Genomic DNA, 18,784 nt, shown 5'->3' with positions numbered 1-18,784 from the left:
GAATTTTGTGCTGTCAACCAAAAAGAACTGTCTGGTACGCCTACCATTTTGTAAAGTTGTTTATCAATATAATCGAATTTTGATTTTGTTGATTATTTGTTACAATGAACGTTAAGAATTTGTAAAATAATAATAGTAAATAATAAAAGGATATTATAGTATCATGGGCACCAACTCTAGCCACTGTTTCTACTCATGCGAAAAAATTCCACTCCGTCGATTTATAAAATGAAATAAAATATTTACAGTCCGTTTGTTACGTCTGCAGTACGTCTACGTCTACAGTCCGTCAAACTATAAATCCAGCTGAAATCCGCTAAACATCTGTTGCAATCTGGCAAATAGGGCTTTCAAAATTTTGACAGTATTGCCAAGTTTATTTTCTAATCTACCAAAGGCCAATTATAATATTTTTTCTAATAACTAACTGCAACTTATATCAAAAGAAACAAATATTCATTCGTTCGTGTTTCATATAAATTTTAAAATTTTTTAAAAATACCCGATTTCATAAAATAATATAAAAATGTACTGTTTCAAAGCATATTTGAGGCATAAAACATATACATAATAAGGACATGGCAATACCGCAAACACAAATTTGACATGACGTTTATAATTATAACATAACCAACTTCATCTGCACTTTCTCTATACTTCCGCCCTAATTTAAATTATTATATGTGTGTTAAACAATTTATTTACTAGCTATGGATGTCAAAGTTGAAATTAAGAAAGAGGTTGCTGAATATAAACAGAACTATATTGAATGCCAGTTATCCACATCAATAGATATAGAAGACTTGAAGCATGAACCAGAGCAATATAATCTTGTTGAAACAAGTAAGCAATATGTTTGTGTAGTTAAAGTTTATCTTTTGGTTGGTGTTTCATTTGGAAGTTCTCCTCCCAAGGCAAATGTCTAGATCTGCCACTGGTTATTACAGTGTGTATATTTATTAATTGCCTTGTTACCAGAGACCTATGAACACAGTTTGTAGTTCTCTGTTGTTACAAAGTAAACCGATTTTACTTAGTAGTGACTTGTTCATCAAATTCACCAGCATTATATCTTACACAAACTTATGGTTTTTATAAGATGTACTGAAAAGTTGAGGTTCTTAATTCTGTTAATGTACTAGGTCTTTGGATGCACTTAGATCTTTGGAAGTTGGGTTGACAATAACTTAAATTCTCTTAAATTATGGAAATATGATTTCGATTTTAAGGGTGGTAATTATCTGGGGTTAAATGATTACTAATTTTCAGTTAATTTGGATGGACTTGTAGATAGACAGATTGAATCATTTGCTGTTAACAGAAAAGCTTCATAATAAATGCTTTTTGAATGGATTAATTAACTGTCCATTAAATTTTCTTATTGGTAGGAGGTGAACAGTTGAAATTGGAAATTTCTGTTCTAAAGTAGTGGAAGTCAGTTCTGGTGTTCATTAAAGTTTTGTAACCATCGAACCACCCATCAGATCTTATTTCAAACCCTTAAAATAAGATTCTTTATTGATTGCAATAAAGATTATATTTTATAATTATTTTATTGTTTTGTTTTTTTTGTTTTTATATATTTTTTTTTAATATTTAGTTTAAATCAGTATTTCAATAATTAGACAATCTTAGTTTTATCTATAGATAAATAATATCTAGAGTCAAAATAAGGAGGTCTCTAAAGCTAAAATTATGCTATCAAGTACTTTGTATGATAAATTTATTTCTTCTTAAGTTTTGTATGGACAAAGATGCAGTAAAAGGGCTTACCTTGATATTCAATAATATATGTGGAAAAATATCCCAACAGTGGCTTAGATCAACTTTCATAAAAATACCTATAAACCCAATGTGAAAAAATATGAAGACTATTGAATAATAAGGCCTATATGAGTGTCGTACGGTCAGACCATCCTCAGAGGTATTAGAAGATTCTGGTACCATTTTCTGAATACCTCAGAGAGGTATTCTGGTTCTTAATACTTCTCCGAGGTATTCAGAACCAGAATACATTTTAGTATTTTGGGTACAGTGGATGCCTTGGGGCTCACAAAGATGGCGGTACTTGACGTCTCGACATATGGCCACGTTCACACAAGAAGTACAGAAAGATCGTCAGAATGTTGACTCTTCGCCGGCCCTTTACTCCGCACCGCTCCGTCTCGAGACATAATCTCAAGTCCCATAAGGACTTTTACTATTTCTATCGAATGGTTTTTGGCGGCAAAGTGTTACCGCAGCTCGGCCACCGAGTGAGGAGTAATTCCAAGCTCACCTGGGGCTTTTATTTACTCCTGACCGTCAGTGGACTAATGTAGCGCTGTGTCAGTTCTACACATTCTGAAGTATCTTTAAAACAACCTTCTTCTTCTTCTACGGCACTACAGCCCAAATTGAGCCTAAGCCTCCTTTATTTTTTGCCTTCACCCTTGCTTGTCTGTGGCTGATCTTCTTCATACACAGACTCCTAAAAGGGCTTGTGCGTTGCTGTTTACTGTGTCTTCCCAGTGCTTTCTTGTCTTTACAACCAGTCTCTTTCCCTGCATTCTAGCATTCAGTGCTCTTTTTGGTAGCCTATCATCTCCCACTCTTATCACATGTCGGGCCCCATTGCAATCTTTGTATTCTAATGAAGTCTGACAGTGGTGCTTTCTTATAAAGTTGATAAAGCTTGTTGATGTATCGACTTCTGAATATTCCGTTTTCCCTCACAGGTCCTAGTATTCTCGTCAGTACTTTCCTTTCAAACATATCGAGCTTGCTTTTGGATGTTTCTTTCAGGACCCATATTTCACTGCCATAGCATGCTATTGGTCGAATTAAGGTTTTATAGATTTTAATCTTTGTATTTCTGTGGACATTTTTAGGCCGAAAACATATATGGAAGAGGGCAAAATAAGCTCTGTTTGCCTGGGTTATTCTCTTCCGTATTTCTCAATCTTCTGATCCGTCGGCATATATTTCTACTCCCGGGTATCTAAACTTTCCAACCGTTGTTGGAAAATTTCCAATGTCATCTTCATGTATAACGTTCTGTGGGACTATATTTCTTCTCGTCTGTATCATTATTTTTGTCTTTTATGTGTTAATTTCCAAACCTAGCCTTTTTGTTTGTGTTTTTAACTCTGCATATGTTTCCTGTGCTCCTGTTGATGTTCTATTCATAGTATTAATATCATCGGCATAAGCGGCCAGTTGAACTGTTCGGTTGGTCAGTAGGTTTCCTCGTTCAGTTTGCATTTGCCTAACGGCATACTCCAGTGCCAGGTTAAACAAACTTGGGGCCAGCCCATCTACCTGATTTAATCCCTGCGAAACTTTGAAAAAGTTTGTTCGTTGGTTTTTTATTCGTAGACATGCCTGAGTTTCATCCATTTCATTTCATCCATATTTTCTCTTCTTGCCATATGTCTTTGATGAGCGCGTGGATGTGACTGGCTAGGTGGTCGCCGCCTATCTTATACAATTATGTTGGTATTTCGTCACTCCCGGGGATTTATTGTTTTTCTGGGCCTTAATAGCTTCGAGAACTTCCTCTATGGTTGGAGCCTCTACTCCATTCTCTACCTCATTCTCTTCTACGTAGTTCGTACCCATTTAATCTTCCATGTCTACTTGTGTACCAAGTAGAGTCTGAAAATAATCTGTCCAGGTTTCTGTGACTTTCTGTTGGTCACTGATTATTTGCCCACTTTGTCCAGATTGTTTGCTCTTTGTTGTCTTTCGTTTCTTTGTTAACTCTGCATATAAATTTGGTTTGAAGTAAAAGATGGTCTGATCTACATCATGCTTCTCGTCGTGTTCTCACATCTGAGATACTACTGGCTGCCCTTTTGTCTATCATCACATGGTCGATTTGATTGGTTGTGGTTCCATCTGGTGAAATCCATGTCATTTTGTGTATGACTTTATGTGGGAAGCATGTCGAACTTATAACCATGTTTTTACTGGTGGCAAAGTTTATCAAAAACTCCCCATTCTCGCTTGTTTCAATGTTCAGTGGGTGTTTTCCTGTTGTGCCGTAGAACTGCGGCATCTTGCCTATTTTAGCATTCATATCACCCATTATAATTTTAATGTCATTTTTGAACGCATTGTCATATGCTATCTTTAGCTGTTGGTAGAAGCTTTCCTTTGTATGTTCTTGTTCTTCTGTTGGGCAGTGAATGTTTTATCATTGTTAGGTTAAAGGTTAAAGAAGTGGTTGCAAATTCTTAACTTGCATATTCTTGCATTGACTGCCTGGAAGTCTATGATTTTTGACTTAAAATCATTATCCACCACAAATGCAACTCCACATTTTTTGCTTCCTTTTTCCTTCCCACTATATCGAATTGTGTGCTTTTTAGTGTCCCTGACACCTTTCTTCAGCTATCTTGTCTCCCAGAAGAGCAGTATTCATGAGCTTATATCTTTTTAGTTCTTGCAAAAGTGAGGTTTGAGCTCCTGGTTTATTTAGTGTCCTCACATTGCAGCTTCCAAATATATAGTCCATGTTTCGTAGCTTGAGTCGTTTCAGAAAATTCCGTCTTGTATTCCAAGACAAATGTTCAAGTCTCGTAACAGTGTGTTTTTTCCGGGAGTGGGTTGTCAGTCCACTGCCCAACCTTCCTCCTTTATCCGAGCTTAGGATCGGGTGTGGTGACTCCTGAGCTATTTGATCCACCCATTTGTTACCACAGGCGGAATTAGCTTTAACACAACCCATCTTTCCATATTTTAAAGATCGTGTCTATCTGTCCAGGGAACGTTCTCTCCGAACTGTTTGTCGGCTTCTGCGAGGTAATTACAAGTCTGTTGCCAGTCTTTTCTTTACCACGACAACAGGTAGACGGTCACTTCTTGTGGTTTGAATGACGTCGTAACCACACGGCTTCGTATTCATTCAAGCATTAAAGAGCTTTTGGAATCGTCTTCACTTCGACGTCTTCTTAGATTAAGGAAATGTTCACTCAGGTAATAATAAAACGCATAATCGTAGTAAAGGCACTCGGCCAACAAGGTCTAAGGGGCTAGTGGTGTAAGACGACTAGATCCCGATCGGAAGATGTGCTTCCTTTTTATACACTTGTGTTTGCAATTTAGCAGCGATCTTCCGCCGGGAGGCCAATGAAAACGCAGTTAATAAAACTGTTTGTAATTGACCGGCTAGAGTGACAATCTGCGTCGTGATTGGTCACTTCTGGCGACATGAGCATATATTGGAAACTGTTTTTAAAAATTATACATAAAAGAATATATAAACAGTGTGAAGTATCAACCTTGAAGGTTCAGCATTTTGACAATAACACCGTTGGCCTATTAATCGAACTAATTCGTCATAGCGAATACGTTATATAGTAAACAGATGAGCAATCGGGGTCAATTGATAATCGTAATTCATTTTAGCAAGTCAGTATTTTGCAATTAAACAGATGTAATATTAGTTACGGGTGATCTTACCATGCGAATTCAAGTTAATCGCGGTACATCGTCAACTAAGTATAGTCATTAACCGTAAGTTGTAAATAGTGTGGTATCTACACTTGAGTGCAAAAAAATCGACTCAAAATTATTTTGCGAAAGTCTATCTCCTGTTTCAATCTAAAAGGTGTAAATTTAATAATATTTATTGTACAATTATTATCCTCATTATTGAGTTTGAAAAAAGTTTTGGTTTTTGGTAAATCAGGTGACGTATTACAAATAAATAATGCAACACGTAGAGAGGGGGTCAGAATTTGATTCATTGAAATCGACACTCACCGACTTAACGCGTTCGGTTAACATCGTAGGCATCAATCTCCATAGCGATGCACTAAAACATGAGTCAATTAAGTTCGCAACTGCATAACGAATGGATACCACATCTGTTAAAGCAGCTCAAGCAGTAGCATTATTGAGAGAAGACCTGAGCCAGAGGGCCGTGGCAGATCGACTAAATTTAAGCCAATTTGCTGAGTCCCGAGTATATCAGCGGTACCAAGATACTGGTGATTATGTCTGCCGACAAGGAGGAGGCCGTAAACGAACAACAACAAAGAGAGATGATCGATTTCTTGTATCTAAATCTGTGAGAAATGAACATTTGACTGGTGCTAATCTCAAAGAAGAGCTTAGGGAGGTCCGAGGTGTGGTTACTAGCGTTTGGACAGTCAGAACGAGACTTAAAGCAGCCAACCTGACACCAAAAAGGGCAGCTACGAGTCCCAAGCTAACTGCAGCCCAGAAGTAAAGGCGACTAGAATTTGCTCACGAACATCTGGATTGGGACGACTATCAATGGAGTCAGGTATTATTCTCCGACGAAAGTAGGATCTGCCTACATGGCAACGAAAAGAGGCGTCGAGTCTATAGAAGGCCAGGAGAACGATTTGCTCAATGTTGTATACGAGAAATTGTGTCATATGGAGGCGGTTCTTGTATATTTTGAGCAGGCATTTCCATGGATGGGAAAACCAAGTTGGTTTTCGTGCGTGGTCAAGGTTTAACAGCGGATCGTTACATCAGAGATATTTTGGAGGAAATGTGGTTCCATACGTGGGATTTATTGGTGATGCCTTTATTTTATTGCATGATAATGCACGATGTCATACCGCACGAGTCACCAACACCTATCTGACTGATATCGGTATATCTACAATAAATTAGCCTGCGTTGAGCCCGGACATAAATCCAATAGAGTATGTTTGGGATGAGCTTAAACGAAGGGTTCGAAACAGAAATCATGCACCAAGGAGCATAATGGAATTGAGGGCTGCTCTTAATGATGAGTGGGAAGCAATGCCTCAAGAAATTATTAGAAAAGTCATCCGATCCATGCGAAATCGAGTGGAAAGTGTAATTAGGAATAGATTGATGATTTCTCTGTTCATTACGTCTTTCTTGGGATAGTTTCAATGATGAATATTTGAGAAACTCTGTTCGTATAGCATATTGTTTTTATAATGCGTCTTTCAAATAATGAAATAGCGGTTTTTGTAAGTTCAATAATAAAGTTACTGTTTGCACATTACACCTTGTTATTTTCATACTCCTTACATTAAAACAGAAGGTAATCTCAAATATCGCTTTTGAGTCGATTGTTTTGCACTCAAGTGTATATAGATGCAGAACCGATCTATACACATATTCTGACTAAGATGACCCACCTTTTACCATAAGAAGATCCTGGCTTCAGGAAATGTCCCCGGATCCTAGGAGTAACCTAAAAAATGATTTAACTAGACCATTACCGGACTTTAGGGCAGCATTCAACACAGTCAAAATATCCATGTTAGTGTCCAACATCCGTAACGGATAGTCACCATAAGAAAAGAAACTTTTCTACCTTAGCATTCCTCTTCTTGTTCTATCTATAGTTTATTAATTCATTTTTCCTTATAATAAAATTTTTATAATTGATTTGTCTTTTAGGTTGTTTCCATGAGGACATGAAAATTGTGGAAATATTAACCGAACATTCATCCCGTAAAGAAAAAGATAACTGTCGAAACGCCAAGGAGCCAGCACTGCCAAATACAAATATTAAACTTAAGACTGAACAAAACAGAGAAAAACCATACAAGTGTGACATTTGTGACAAACTGTTTAACCGCGCAGATCATTGGAAACGACATTTGATCATACACACTGGAGAAAAACCATACAAGTGTGATATTTGTGGCAAACTGTTTAACCGCGCAGATGATTGGAAACGACATTTGATCATACACACTGATCAAAAACCTTACAAGTGTAAAATTTGTTTCAAGCAATTTTGTCAAGTAGTTAGTTTGAAATATCATATGAGATCACATACTGAAGAAAAGCCGTACAAGTGTGAAATTTGTTTCAAGCAGTTTGCCCGAACAAATAGTTTAAAAAGACATTTAATGACACACACGGGAGAAAAACCTTACGAGTGTGAAATTTGTTTCAAAAAGTTGTCTCGAGCATTTTATTTGAAACAACATATGAGAATACATACCGGAGAAAAACCTTACGAGTGTGAAATTTGTTTTAAGCAGTTTTCTTATAACGAACAATTGAAAACACATTTGATGAACACACACACTGGAAAAACACATTACAAGTGTGAGATTTGTTTTAAGCAGTTTCCTCATAAACGTAATTTAAATGCTCATTTGCGTATTCACACTGGAGAGAAACCTTATAAGTGTGATATTTGTTTTAAGCAGTTTTCTCATAAACGTAATTTAAATGCTCATTTGCGTATTCACACTGGAGAGAAACCTTATAAGTGTGATATTTGTTTTAAGCAGTTTTCTCAAGCAGTCCAATTGAAAACACATTTGATGACACACACTGGAGAAACACCTTACAAGTGTCAAATTTGTTTTAAGAGGTTTACTCGTTCACAGGATTTGAAAATTCATTTGAGAGTGCACACTGGAGAAAAACCTTACAAGTGTGAAATTTGTTTCAAGCAGTTTGACCGAACAAATAGTTTAAAAAAACATTTAATAACACACACGGGAGAAAAACCTTACGAGTGTGAAATTTGTTTCAAAAAGTTGTCTCGAGCATTTTATTTGAAACAACATATGAGAATACATACCGGAGAAAAACCTTATGAGTGTGAAATTTGTTGCAAGCGGTTTAACCATGCATGTAGTTTAAGAAAACATTTGATGATACACACTGCACAAAAACCTACCAATAATTAAAGATACTGTATGAAACATATTTACACTAAACGATTTTTCTCCAGTGGATTCGAATCCGGACACAGACAAATGTTTCAATTTCTAATTTAAAATAGTTGGGATGAAATTATAGAAATTGAAAATAAAAGAATTAAAGTAAAACTTGACACAGGTGCTGATGTAAGTATAATTAAATTGTAGCATTTTATATTGAAGTCCCCTCGTATATGTTTGAGAGATCTAAGAATGTTTTTTGATGTAATTTTGTTCCTATCGTACGTGTTGGAACCCAAATGTTTGCAATTCTTTCTTGGCGTCGAAAAGTGATATAAATCGTTTTAGAGTTTATTATTTTAAAGATGTGTACTATCTCAGCATTTTCTTTTAATGTTTTATTCGAAGTCGCCTTATAATTTTGGTAAGTCGTAGAAATGGAATCTTCTGCGTTTTAATTCCTGTCAAGTGTTTGTTTATTTTCAACTTATATGAACGAATTTTTAAATTCGTCATTCATGCTTGGGTCACTGTAGGTGCAAGTGTAGATCAAATTCTTACTTGGTTCGCTGTGTGGATCACAAGTATGGATCCGCAAATTCACAGTCGAATTTGTGTTTTCCTGTTTTTGGCCCCTTTGTGTAGAAGTATGTAGCAGTGAAGCTTTAAGTAGTTAGTGTATCCTAATAGTTGGGGGATTTGTGCAGTACACTGATGAAATTTTGAAGCAGTATATAGGATGTCCCACCAGTTTTGTTGTCATTTTCCTGTTTGATCCAACTCCATCTACATCAGATCTTCGTTCTAGATTATGGAAATGGTTTCCTTTGTTCCAGAGTTTCGTTCTTGCAGTTTTAGTCCAAAGATGTAGCAAGTTTCAGAGTTATGTGCGAAATAGTGAAAAATCAAGGTAACATTTAATGTTTTAAATTTTAAAGTAAAGACAGACATTTTTTTGATAAAGTAATAATTGGTTTCATTGTTTAAAAGGATAATTTTTTTTATTTGTAAAAATTTTTATATTTACCACAGTTTATATGTCAGTATCATTAGTAAGTTTTAGTAGCATCTCCTGAATTTGTAAATCAGTAGAACGCATGTAGGTTTTTTATATTTTGCGACTATTGTGGTAATATTTTGTATTTTTTTGAGCATTCTTGTGTTCTCTATGTTTTGTAACTGTTTGTGGTAAGACACAATAAATGTTAAATTTTGTTTTTTTTTTTAACATTTTGTCTATTCCTTTTAACTAACTAACCCTTTTTGAGTTTTATTTGAAAAAGATATGTTTTTTATGTTTAATAATTATATCTCCAGTTACAACTAGCTGGTTGTAATAGGTATAATTAGGCACCTCAAGTGGCGCCCTATATTAAATTTCTTGAGGTGTTTCCGGTTTATTTTCATTCTGTTTGTCCCAAGAGATTTATGACCCTTTATTTTATTTTTCTGTAGTTATCCCAGCTCTCCAACTAACCCCTGAGTGCCCGTTCGCACAAGTAGCGTTTATTTTGCTTACCCCATCTTCTACCCCTAATAGTAATACCCTATGGTAGGCAAAATATATCGTTACACCATTAAAAATTTTTAAGAAAATTGATAAACAGTTTAAAATTAGGCATAATCAAATTTAAAAAAAAAAGCCATGAGGAAAATAATGATTTTAGAGATCTTGTACTGGAATATAATAATATCTGCATAATAAATCTCGATGCATCTCCAGCTCAAATTTTACAGAGCAGGATCCTGAGAGGACAATTACCAACTACAGCTAATAAATTAGAACCTACAATCCAGAAACAAGTATGTGAGAATTTGTGCAGAGAAAAAGAAAAATTACAATTACATTATGATAAGACATCACGAAGAAAACCAGTAGAGTTTAGAAAGGGAGATAGTGTAGTATAGTACATCCACTAATAATTTTCCAACATAAACATGTCTCATTCTGGTATCAAAGAGACCGCCTTTCAAATCAAGGTTGTCAGACATATTTCCTAAAATTGCTAAGGTTATATTTAAAAAATATTCTCTATTCCCTATTCGTTATTATTCAATTGCAAGTCAACGAACGACACTCTTAAAAAATAATATAAACATATTCTCAAAAAATATATATATAAATTAATTAACTAGGTAGTAATATTTCCATGGACTCTTCACTAATGAATTAAAGCAACCGTGAACTTTGTATATATTACTTATATTCTAAGTAATTTTCGAATATTGGCAACACTGTAGTCTGGAGAGAATTTGAACGTTCGACGTTGCCCTGTTGGTGAATTTAGCGGTAATACTTTTATAGATATAATGATCGACTTTTAAGAAATCAGACAACTTAGAATCCAAGTTCTCAAAAACGGTTTCAAGAATTGTATTATTTTTTTCCAAATTTCATTGATTTTATACCTTACCCGGAAACATGAAAAATTGCAGATATATTAATAATGGTATTAAGGTTATATTCACTAATTTTAAACTCATGCATTATGGCAAATTATGCAATTATGCGCGAAGCGCAAAGCCGTAAATTCTAATGAACACCTGTTTGTCTGGGTATGTGACACCCTAAAATATTTCCTTTTGCAGAGGCGGAGGCTTATTATAAGGTATAGGTAATATAAGTTATAAGTAATATTATATTTTTCTAGGATGGCATTTTTTAAGATGCATCAACTTCTGTGTTATCAATAAATAATGACAATTATGTTAATGACAGCTCTGAATTAAAAAATAAAGATTTGCACGTAAAATCCCAAAGAATAGTTTTAAATATGTATGAGTGTTTGAAAAAAGAAAATATTGGGATGGCTGATAATGCAATTGTTTCGAGAATTAAAAAATCGGGTATAAGACGATATATACAATTATTAAATTAGGCACAGTTACAGATCATTCCTTAAAACGAAAGCGACCAAATAAAAAATTGGGTAGGATTGACACTGCTGCAAAAGACGTTATTCAGCGAACAGTTTACAATTGATAATGCAATTGTTTCGAGAATTCATGTATTAAAAAAATCGGGTATAAGACGATATATACAATTATTAAATTAGGCACAGTTACAGATCATTCCTTAAAACGAAAGCGACCAAATAAAAAATTGGGTAGGATTGACACTGCTGCAAAAGACGTTATTCAGCGAACAGTTTACAATTGATAATGCAATTGTTTCGAGAATTCACGTATTAAAAAAATCGGGTATAAGACGATATATACAATTATTAAATTAGGCACAGTTACAGATCATTCCTTAAAACGAAAGCGACCAAATAAAAAATTGGGTAGGATTGACACTGCTGCAAAAGACGTTATTCAGCGAACAGTTTACAATTTTTACAAAGAAAATAGAGTGCCAGTTCGCACAAGTAGCGTTTATTTTGCTTACCCCATCTTCTACTCCTAATAGTAATACCCCTATGGTAGGCAAAATATATCGTTACACCATTAAAAATTTTTAAGAAAATTGATTAACAGTTTAAAATTAGGCATAATCAAATTTAAAAAAAAGCCATGAGGAAAATAATGATTTTAGAGATCTTGTACTGGAATATAATAATATCTGCATAATAAATCTCGATGCATCTCCAGCTCAAATTTTACAGAGCAGGATCCTGAGAGGACAATTACCAACTACAGCTAATAAATTAGAACCTACAATCCAGAAACAAGTATATGAGAATTTGTGCAGAGAAAAAGAAAAATTACAATTACATTATGATAAGACATCACGAAGAAAACCAGTAGAGTTTAGAAAGGGAGATAGTGTAGTAATAAGAAGTTCAAAAGATAATTATTGGCATAAAGCAATTGTATTAGAAAAGGCAAATGAACCTAGATCATATTGGGTGAGAAAAGAAGGTAACAATAGAATTATTAGACGGAACTCACACCAAAAGAAAATTGATAAACAGTTTAAAATTAGGCATAATCAGTATGTACTTAAAGGGTTTGAGGGTACTCAGGCTAAAACAATAGGTGTTGTAAATTTACTTTGTAAATATAAAAATAAGTATGGTTATGATGACTTCACTATTATTGATGGGGCAACTCGAGTTCTTTTAAGTGGTAAATTATGTGTTGATTTGGGATTAGTTAAACGAATCAACAATGTTGAGAGTTGTGGTACTTTAGAACTAGCCGAAAGGAATAAATTTATAAACCGTAACCCTGATGTTTTTAGGGGTCATGGTAAATTTTATGGTAAACATAGGATTACTACAGTAGACAATTTTGAACCAGTAAGTTACCCACCCATAAATGTACCTGTTGCAATTAGAGATAAGTTAAGAGATGAATTAGATAGGTTGACAAAAAGAGGGGCAATTGTGAAAGTTAACGAAATTGACCCGAGTGCAAGCATAAACCGCATTGTTATTGTGGAAAAGCAAAATGGTAAGTTACGTTTATGCCTAGACCCATCAGACTTAAATAAACAAATTGTCCGCAAACCAAGAATAGTACATAAATTGGAAGATGTTTGTGCACAAATGATGGATAAAAAGATATTCTATTCTCTGTATTTGATCTCTCTGAAGGGTATCACCATTTGGAACTTGATGAGGCATCATCCTGGAAATGCTGTTTTGCAACATCGTATGGAATTTTTAGATATAAAGTATTGCCGTATGGATTATCAAATTCCCAGGATCTGTTTCAAGAAGTAGTAGAAGGTAAATTTAAAGGTATAGAGAATTTATTGATTTGTCATGATGATATGATTGTTATGGGAACAACAAAAAAAGAACATGACACAACTGTTAAAAAAGTTTTAGAAAGGGCTAAAGAAGTAGGAGCGAAGTTTAATAGTGACAAATTCCAATATTGTCAAGAAGAGGTCAAATTTATGGGTGAGGTTTTTCAAACAAAGGGATGCAAATAGATCCTGATAGAGTGGAATCACTTTGCAAACTCAAAGAACCAAATAGTAAAATAGAATTGCAACGAATTTTGGGTGCATTGAATTATGTTAGGCGGTATATTCCGAATATGGCTGAACATATTCAACCTCTTTGTCAATTACTTAAAAATAATTTAGAATGGGTGTGGCTCCCTTCACATCAAAAATGTTTCGATAATTTAAAGGACATCATTTGTAAATCACCAGCTTTAGTCCCGTATGATTCTAATCAAAAAATTATTTTACAATGTGATGCATCTAAAAATGGCTTAGGTGTTTGTATGTTCCAGAAATATGAGAAAGTTTTGAAATTAGTAGCTTGTGCATTACGAAATATGAATGATAGTGAGATAAATTATAGTCAAACCGAGAAGGAACTATTGACAATCTATTATGCTACTCAAAAATTTCACAATTTTATTTATAATTTTGATGTTGATGTTCAGTCAGATCACAAACCTATAATCTCCATTATGAATAAGCCAATTTGCAAAATTGGATCAGTTAGACTCCAACGTTTAAGACTCAAACTTCTCAAGTATAGATTAAATGTTTATTTTGTTCCTGGAAAAGACATACATTTTGCTGATATGCTATCTAGGTCTAGTTTAAATATAAATACACAAGACCCAGAAATGTTTGAAATGGTCCATTGCGTGAGTAAACATTTACCTATGAGTCAGGAAAAGCAATCTGAGTTAAGACTAGCTACTAGTCAGGATGAAGCATTGGCAGTAATTTTTGATTTTTATTACAATGGGTGACCAAAAGAAAAAAATGTTCCTCAAGTATGTAAAAAGTACTATGGTATAAGAGATTCACTGTATTTTGAAGCTGGTATTGCATTCATGCATGACAAAATAATTATTCCGAGAAAACTTAGACTTGACATGATAAAATTGCTTCATAAGGGCCATATAGGAGTCAGTAAAACTATAAAAAAAGCCAGGAGTATATTTTATTGGCCAGGACTTAATGTTGATATGATATAACAAACTATATAAAAAAGTGCAGGATATGTGAGAAATATAGACCAAATAATTTTAAATAACCAATGACGCCTCATGACATTCCTAGACTAAGATTCAATAAAGTTGGTACAGACATTTTAGAGTATGGTTCAAAGGCATATTTAGTAATTGTAGATTATTTTTCGCATTGGTTGGACATTTCAGTATTAAAAGATAAAACCTCCAGTTCAGTAATCAACTCATTTCAAGATACCTTTAGTAGATTTGGATATCCAGAAATTTTAATTGCAGATAATCTACCATTTACCTCAACGAAATGTAAAAATTATTATAGAGAAAAAGACATTACAATTATGACATGCACCCCACATTACCACCAGAGTAATGGACTTGCAGAAAAAGCAGTCAATATAAGCAAGCAAATTAAAAAAAAAGCCATGAGGAAAATAATGATTTTAGAGACCTTGTAATGGAATATAATAATACCTGCATAATAAATCTCGATGCATCTCCAGCTCAAATTTTACAGAGCAGGATCCTGAGAGAACAATTACCAACTACAGCTAATAAATTAGAACCTACAATCCAGAAACAACTATATGAGAATTTGTGCAGAGAAAAAGAAAAATTACAATTACATTATGATAAAACATCACGAAGAAAACCAGTAGAGTTTAGAAAGGGAGATAGTGTAGTAATAAGAAGTTCAAAAGATAATTATTGGCATAAAGCAATTGTATTAGAAAAGGCAAATGAACCTAGATCATATTGGGTGAGAAAAGAAGGTAACAATAGAATTATTAGACGGAACTCAAACACCAAATGAAACACTCATGTACCAGAACACTTGAAAAAGAATTCATTTTAGAACCCGACTTGTACCCTGATATTCAGTCACAGAGTGTTCATAAAGATACTGCTAGCAGCCACGTAAATAATAGTGTTAATAAAATAATTGGATGTCCAAGCCCAAATGTAAAATCAGTACCTATGTTGAGTCATAATGTCAACCCAAATATTGAGACGATTTCTAACAGTTATAAGACCAGAGTTGGTCGTAATATAAAAACCCCTTATAGATATCGATCTTAGGGGGAAAGTGTTTAATATAATATATAGCTGTGTAACAGTGTAGCAGGGGGCTACGTTACATACACATGACATGGCTTACTTCAGGCCAGTCAACAATCAACCTACATGAGATTGACATGTTTTTGATATTGTATAAGATTGTTAAAAAAATTTAATTAATTAAATAGTTTAATTAGTACAATATTGTTTAACTTATAAACCCATAAAATATAAGACATCTTTCTCTTAAATTTTGTAACCTAATTTTGAAAAACTTTTTTAAAATAAAAAACAATTGAATGTATAAATAAGTTAGAATAGCAACCAATTACAAATAAGCCTCAATGTAATGAATGCCAGTTTACAATTTTCATTTTTGACAATTATATTGCCAAAAACTAAAATTTTGTTAAATATTATTTTTTATTTAATAATAAAAAAGAAGATTTATTTATCATTGATAGATGCCTGAAAAAATGTATTAAGTATGTAACGTTATAAACGTCACATCTCTATTAATTTATATTTAAATAATTATTTCATTTTAATTTGTTTATTAATTTATTAATTTCTTTATCTTCAGTTTAATTTTTACTATTTTTTTATTTATAAAAGTAGTTGGCGCCCTCTGTTTTTCTCTCCTTCCTCTGTTTTTATTTTTTTTTCTCTCTTTCTGTCCCATAGAATAAATATTCGCCCTCTCACTTTTGTTCGGCAGACTATTCTGTTTCGTGTTGACTGACAAGCTAGTTTCATGATATCTATAGCAACATCCTATGACATCTGTGCTAACTTCATTCAGTCTCCCACTTTCTGTCAAAATAACTTTTCTGTAGTGGGATTATTTTTTGCCTCTTTTTGAAATTTATAAAAGAAGGCAAAAATTATTATAAGACTCATTTTTACGGTCTACGAATTCTCTTGGGGTAAGTACTTTCATTGTGATATTTATTCTATAATTCTGACCACATTTCCAATATTTGTAACCTTACTTTCTTTCGAAAGCACATTTTTTTTTCTGATATATGCATTAGGACTCTTTAACAGAACTTAACTAAGTAGTAACATTCATATTTCATTTTATCCTTGCCATACGCTATTTGTTTAAGTGTAATTTTGTAAGATGGCAAGGAAGTTAAACCTTTCTTTTTGATGTGTTTCTAACGCAAGTTGTTTCTTATCCTTTTAGTTTATTGGAGATATCAAAACTTTATTGGTCCACTGGACAGTTTACTGGACAATTTATTGGTTTACTGGACATATCGAAATTTTATTGGTTTTATTGGCATATTTGGACATACAGCCACGTGTGACTGCAGCTCTCCAGAAGCCACAACTTCTAATTGGAGGACCCAACAGCTAGAACACACAAGCCGCCCATCGAAGCAATAAGTAACACTTATTAACTGTTAAGCTTTGGCAGGGTTAATTATTGTTTTTTTATTCATTTAAATAAATATGTTTGGTTAAAATTTGTCTTATTTGCTATCAACTGAGAACTCAGGTTCAATCCCTAGTTTAAGACAAGACGAACTCACCCTTGAGATACTGAGCTAGGCAAGGTATAGACGATAAGCTCCCATGGTTGATTGAGGTATTATTTTTACAATAGTACTTCAATTCTCTTTGGTAGTCTTATCGTTACAAGTATATGGAAAATTAAATTAAAATGTGGTATTTTACTAGTTTTATAAATAAACTATAGAGAAAATATATATACAATAAGTAAGTTCCAAAAAAAAAATAATTCTTTTGGTCACGAGGATATCGGTCAAAGGAGAAATAATAAAAGGAAATCACAGTTCCATTCCTATATTTGAAGACGTTTCGCTTATTTTATTTACAAGCTTCATCAGTTCAATCTAAAAGAATACAAAGGTGGTAGGTAAGAATATAAAAAAACATGAAAAAAAAACGGGTGTGGCAGTCCAGTGGGACTGTCGGTGGAAGTTACACTTCTATACACGCATTCGCCGTTACAAATTTATTTGGGAGTAAATCTGCACAATCATTACATATGTAATTCTATAGATAAGACATAGCAGATAGAGAAACAGAATTAATAACAACTTACTAACAATTATTAAACAACTTTTGACCTGTAATAGGAGTATAGTAAATGAAGGATTGAATCAATATTTTGATGAAAATGTATATTTTTATTTTCATATATGTATGAAAGGAGTTTCTGAAGTTGCTGAAAGCAAATAGTTGCTGAAGCAAATAATGTTCTTTCAAAGATTCTTTTTTTTTTGACACTAGCTGATAAATTTTTCAAATCTGAATATCCCTTACTTACCCAAACATTTTGCTTCAAATTTGAAAGCAGTAGATAGGGCCAACAAAAAAGTGAATTTCTAAAATTACTACCGCATAACCATTTAGGGTTTTCATACCATATTGTTTTAAACGATCTCAAAAATGGTTGACTATCCTTCTTATCTGTGGATAACATTTGTAAATTTGACAAAGGAAGGCCCATTGCAATAATTCCTAATCTTTCTTGATTTTGGTGCATTGAAAAAAGCGTTTCAATCAAACTGCAGATTAATCGTTTAAAATATGCATAGCCGAAGTCCGCCGTAGGCGACCGAATTCATCGCCTATGTAAACGATAAAATTACTGACAAGATAGACGGATGACGGATAGACGTTTTATTCTATTTTAAGGCGAAAATTTGAAGCGCCTCTTGTAATGATATATTTTGCCTACCACACGGGGCATTAATACAATGGGTAGAAAATTGGGGGAAGAAACTACTGGGGGTGGAGAAGGGCAAGCAAAATAATCGCTACTTGTGCGAACGGGCACTCAGGGGTTAGTTGGAGAGCTGTGGTCGTGGATAAGTAAAAGACAAGGGGGTTTGGATTGGGGCAACTACAGAAAAATAAAATAAAGGGTCATAAATCTCTTGGGACAAACAAAATGAAAATCAACCGGAAACACCTCAAGAAATTTAATATAGGGCGCCACTTGAGGTGCCTAATTATACCTATTACAACCAGCTAGTTGTAACTGGAGATATAATTATTAAACATAAAAAAAACATATCTTTTTCAAATGGAAACAAAAAAAAAAGGTCAGTTAAAAAAGGAAACAAATGTTGAGAAACAAAATTTAAAAGTTAGGCGGCGCCTACCTTGCTTGTACCACAAACAGTTACAAAACATAGAGAACACAAGAATGCTCAAAAAAGACAATACAAAATTATAATAAC

The 18,784-nt window shown here is 33.8% G+C and overlaps 2 protein-coding genes across 4 annotated transcripts in view; one reads left to right on the top strand and one right to left on the bottom strand.

Annotated features, from left to right (window-relative positions):
• Positions 1–18,784, bottom strand: part of LOC140443240 (uncharacterized) — a 102,001-nt gene that overhangs the window by 42,951 nt on the left and 40,266 nt on the right. The window lies entirely within an intron of this gene.
• On the top strand, positions 626–17,143 carry LOC140443187 (uncharacterized). 3 transcript variants are annotated; one of them, XR_011951184.1, is made up of 3 exons: positions 626–843; positions 7,399–8,810; positions 16,756–17,143. XR_011951184.1 is itself a non-coding variant. In XM_072534296.1 (2 exons), the coding sequence occupies exons 1-2, from the start codon at positions 711–713 to the stop codon at positions 8,649–8,651; spliced, it is 1,386 nt and encodes a 461-aa protein (XP_072390397.1). In that variant the 5' UTR covers positions 626–710; the 3' UTR covers positions 8,652–9,811. The 3 variants fall into 3 exon arrangements, 1 of the variants encoding a protein (XP_072390397.1); XR_011951185.1 differs by lacking the exon at positions 16,756–17,143 and adding an exon at positions 9,433–9,811; XM_072534296.1 differs by lacking the exon at positions 16,756–17,143 and having other exon boundaries at positions 7,399–9,811.

This window comes from Diabrotica undecimpunctata, chromosome 1 (genome assembly GCF_040954645.1).
Source record: "Diabrotica undecimpunctata isolate CICGRU chromosome 1, icDiaUnde3, whole genome shotgun sequence".
Classification (NCBI taxonomy): domain Eukaryota; kingdom Metazoa; phylum Arthropoda; class Insecta; order Coleoptera; family Chrysomelidae; genus Diabrotica; species Diabrotica undecimpunctata.
The sequence above is the reverse complement of the archived record's forward strand: the minus strand, read 5'-3'. Positions and strand labels throughout refer to the sequence as shown.

Excerpts from the sequence above, each read along its gene's own strand:
- LOC140443187 (XM_072534296.1), top strand. The coding sequence starts at position 711 with ATGGATGTCAAAGTTGAAATTAAGAAAGAGGTTGCTGAATATAAACAG. Across the intron at positions 844-7,398 it reads ATATAATCTTGTTGAAACAA|GTTGTTTCCATGAGGACATG; the intron begins GTAAGCAATATG and ends TTTGTCTTTTAG.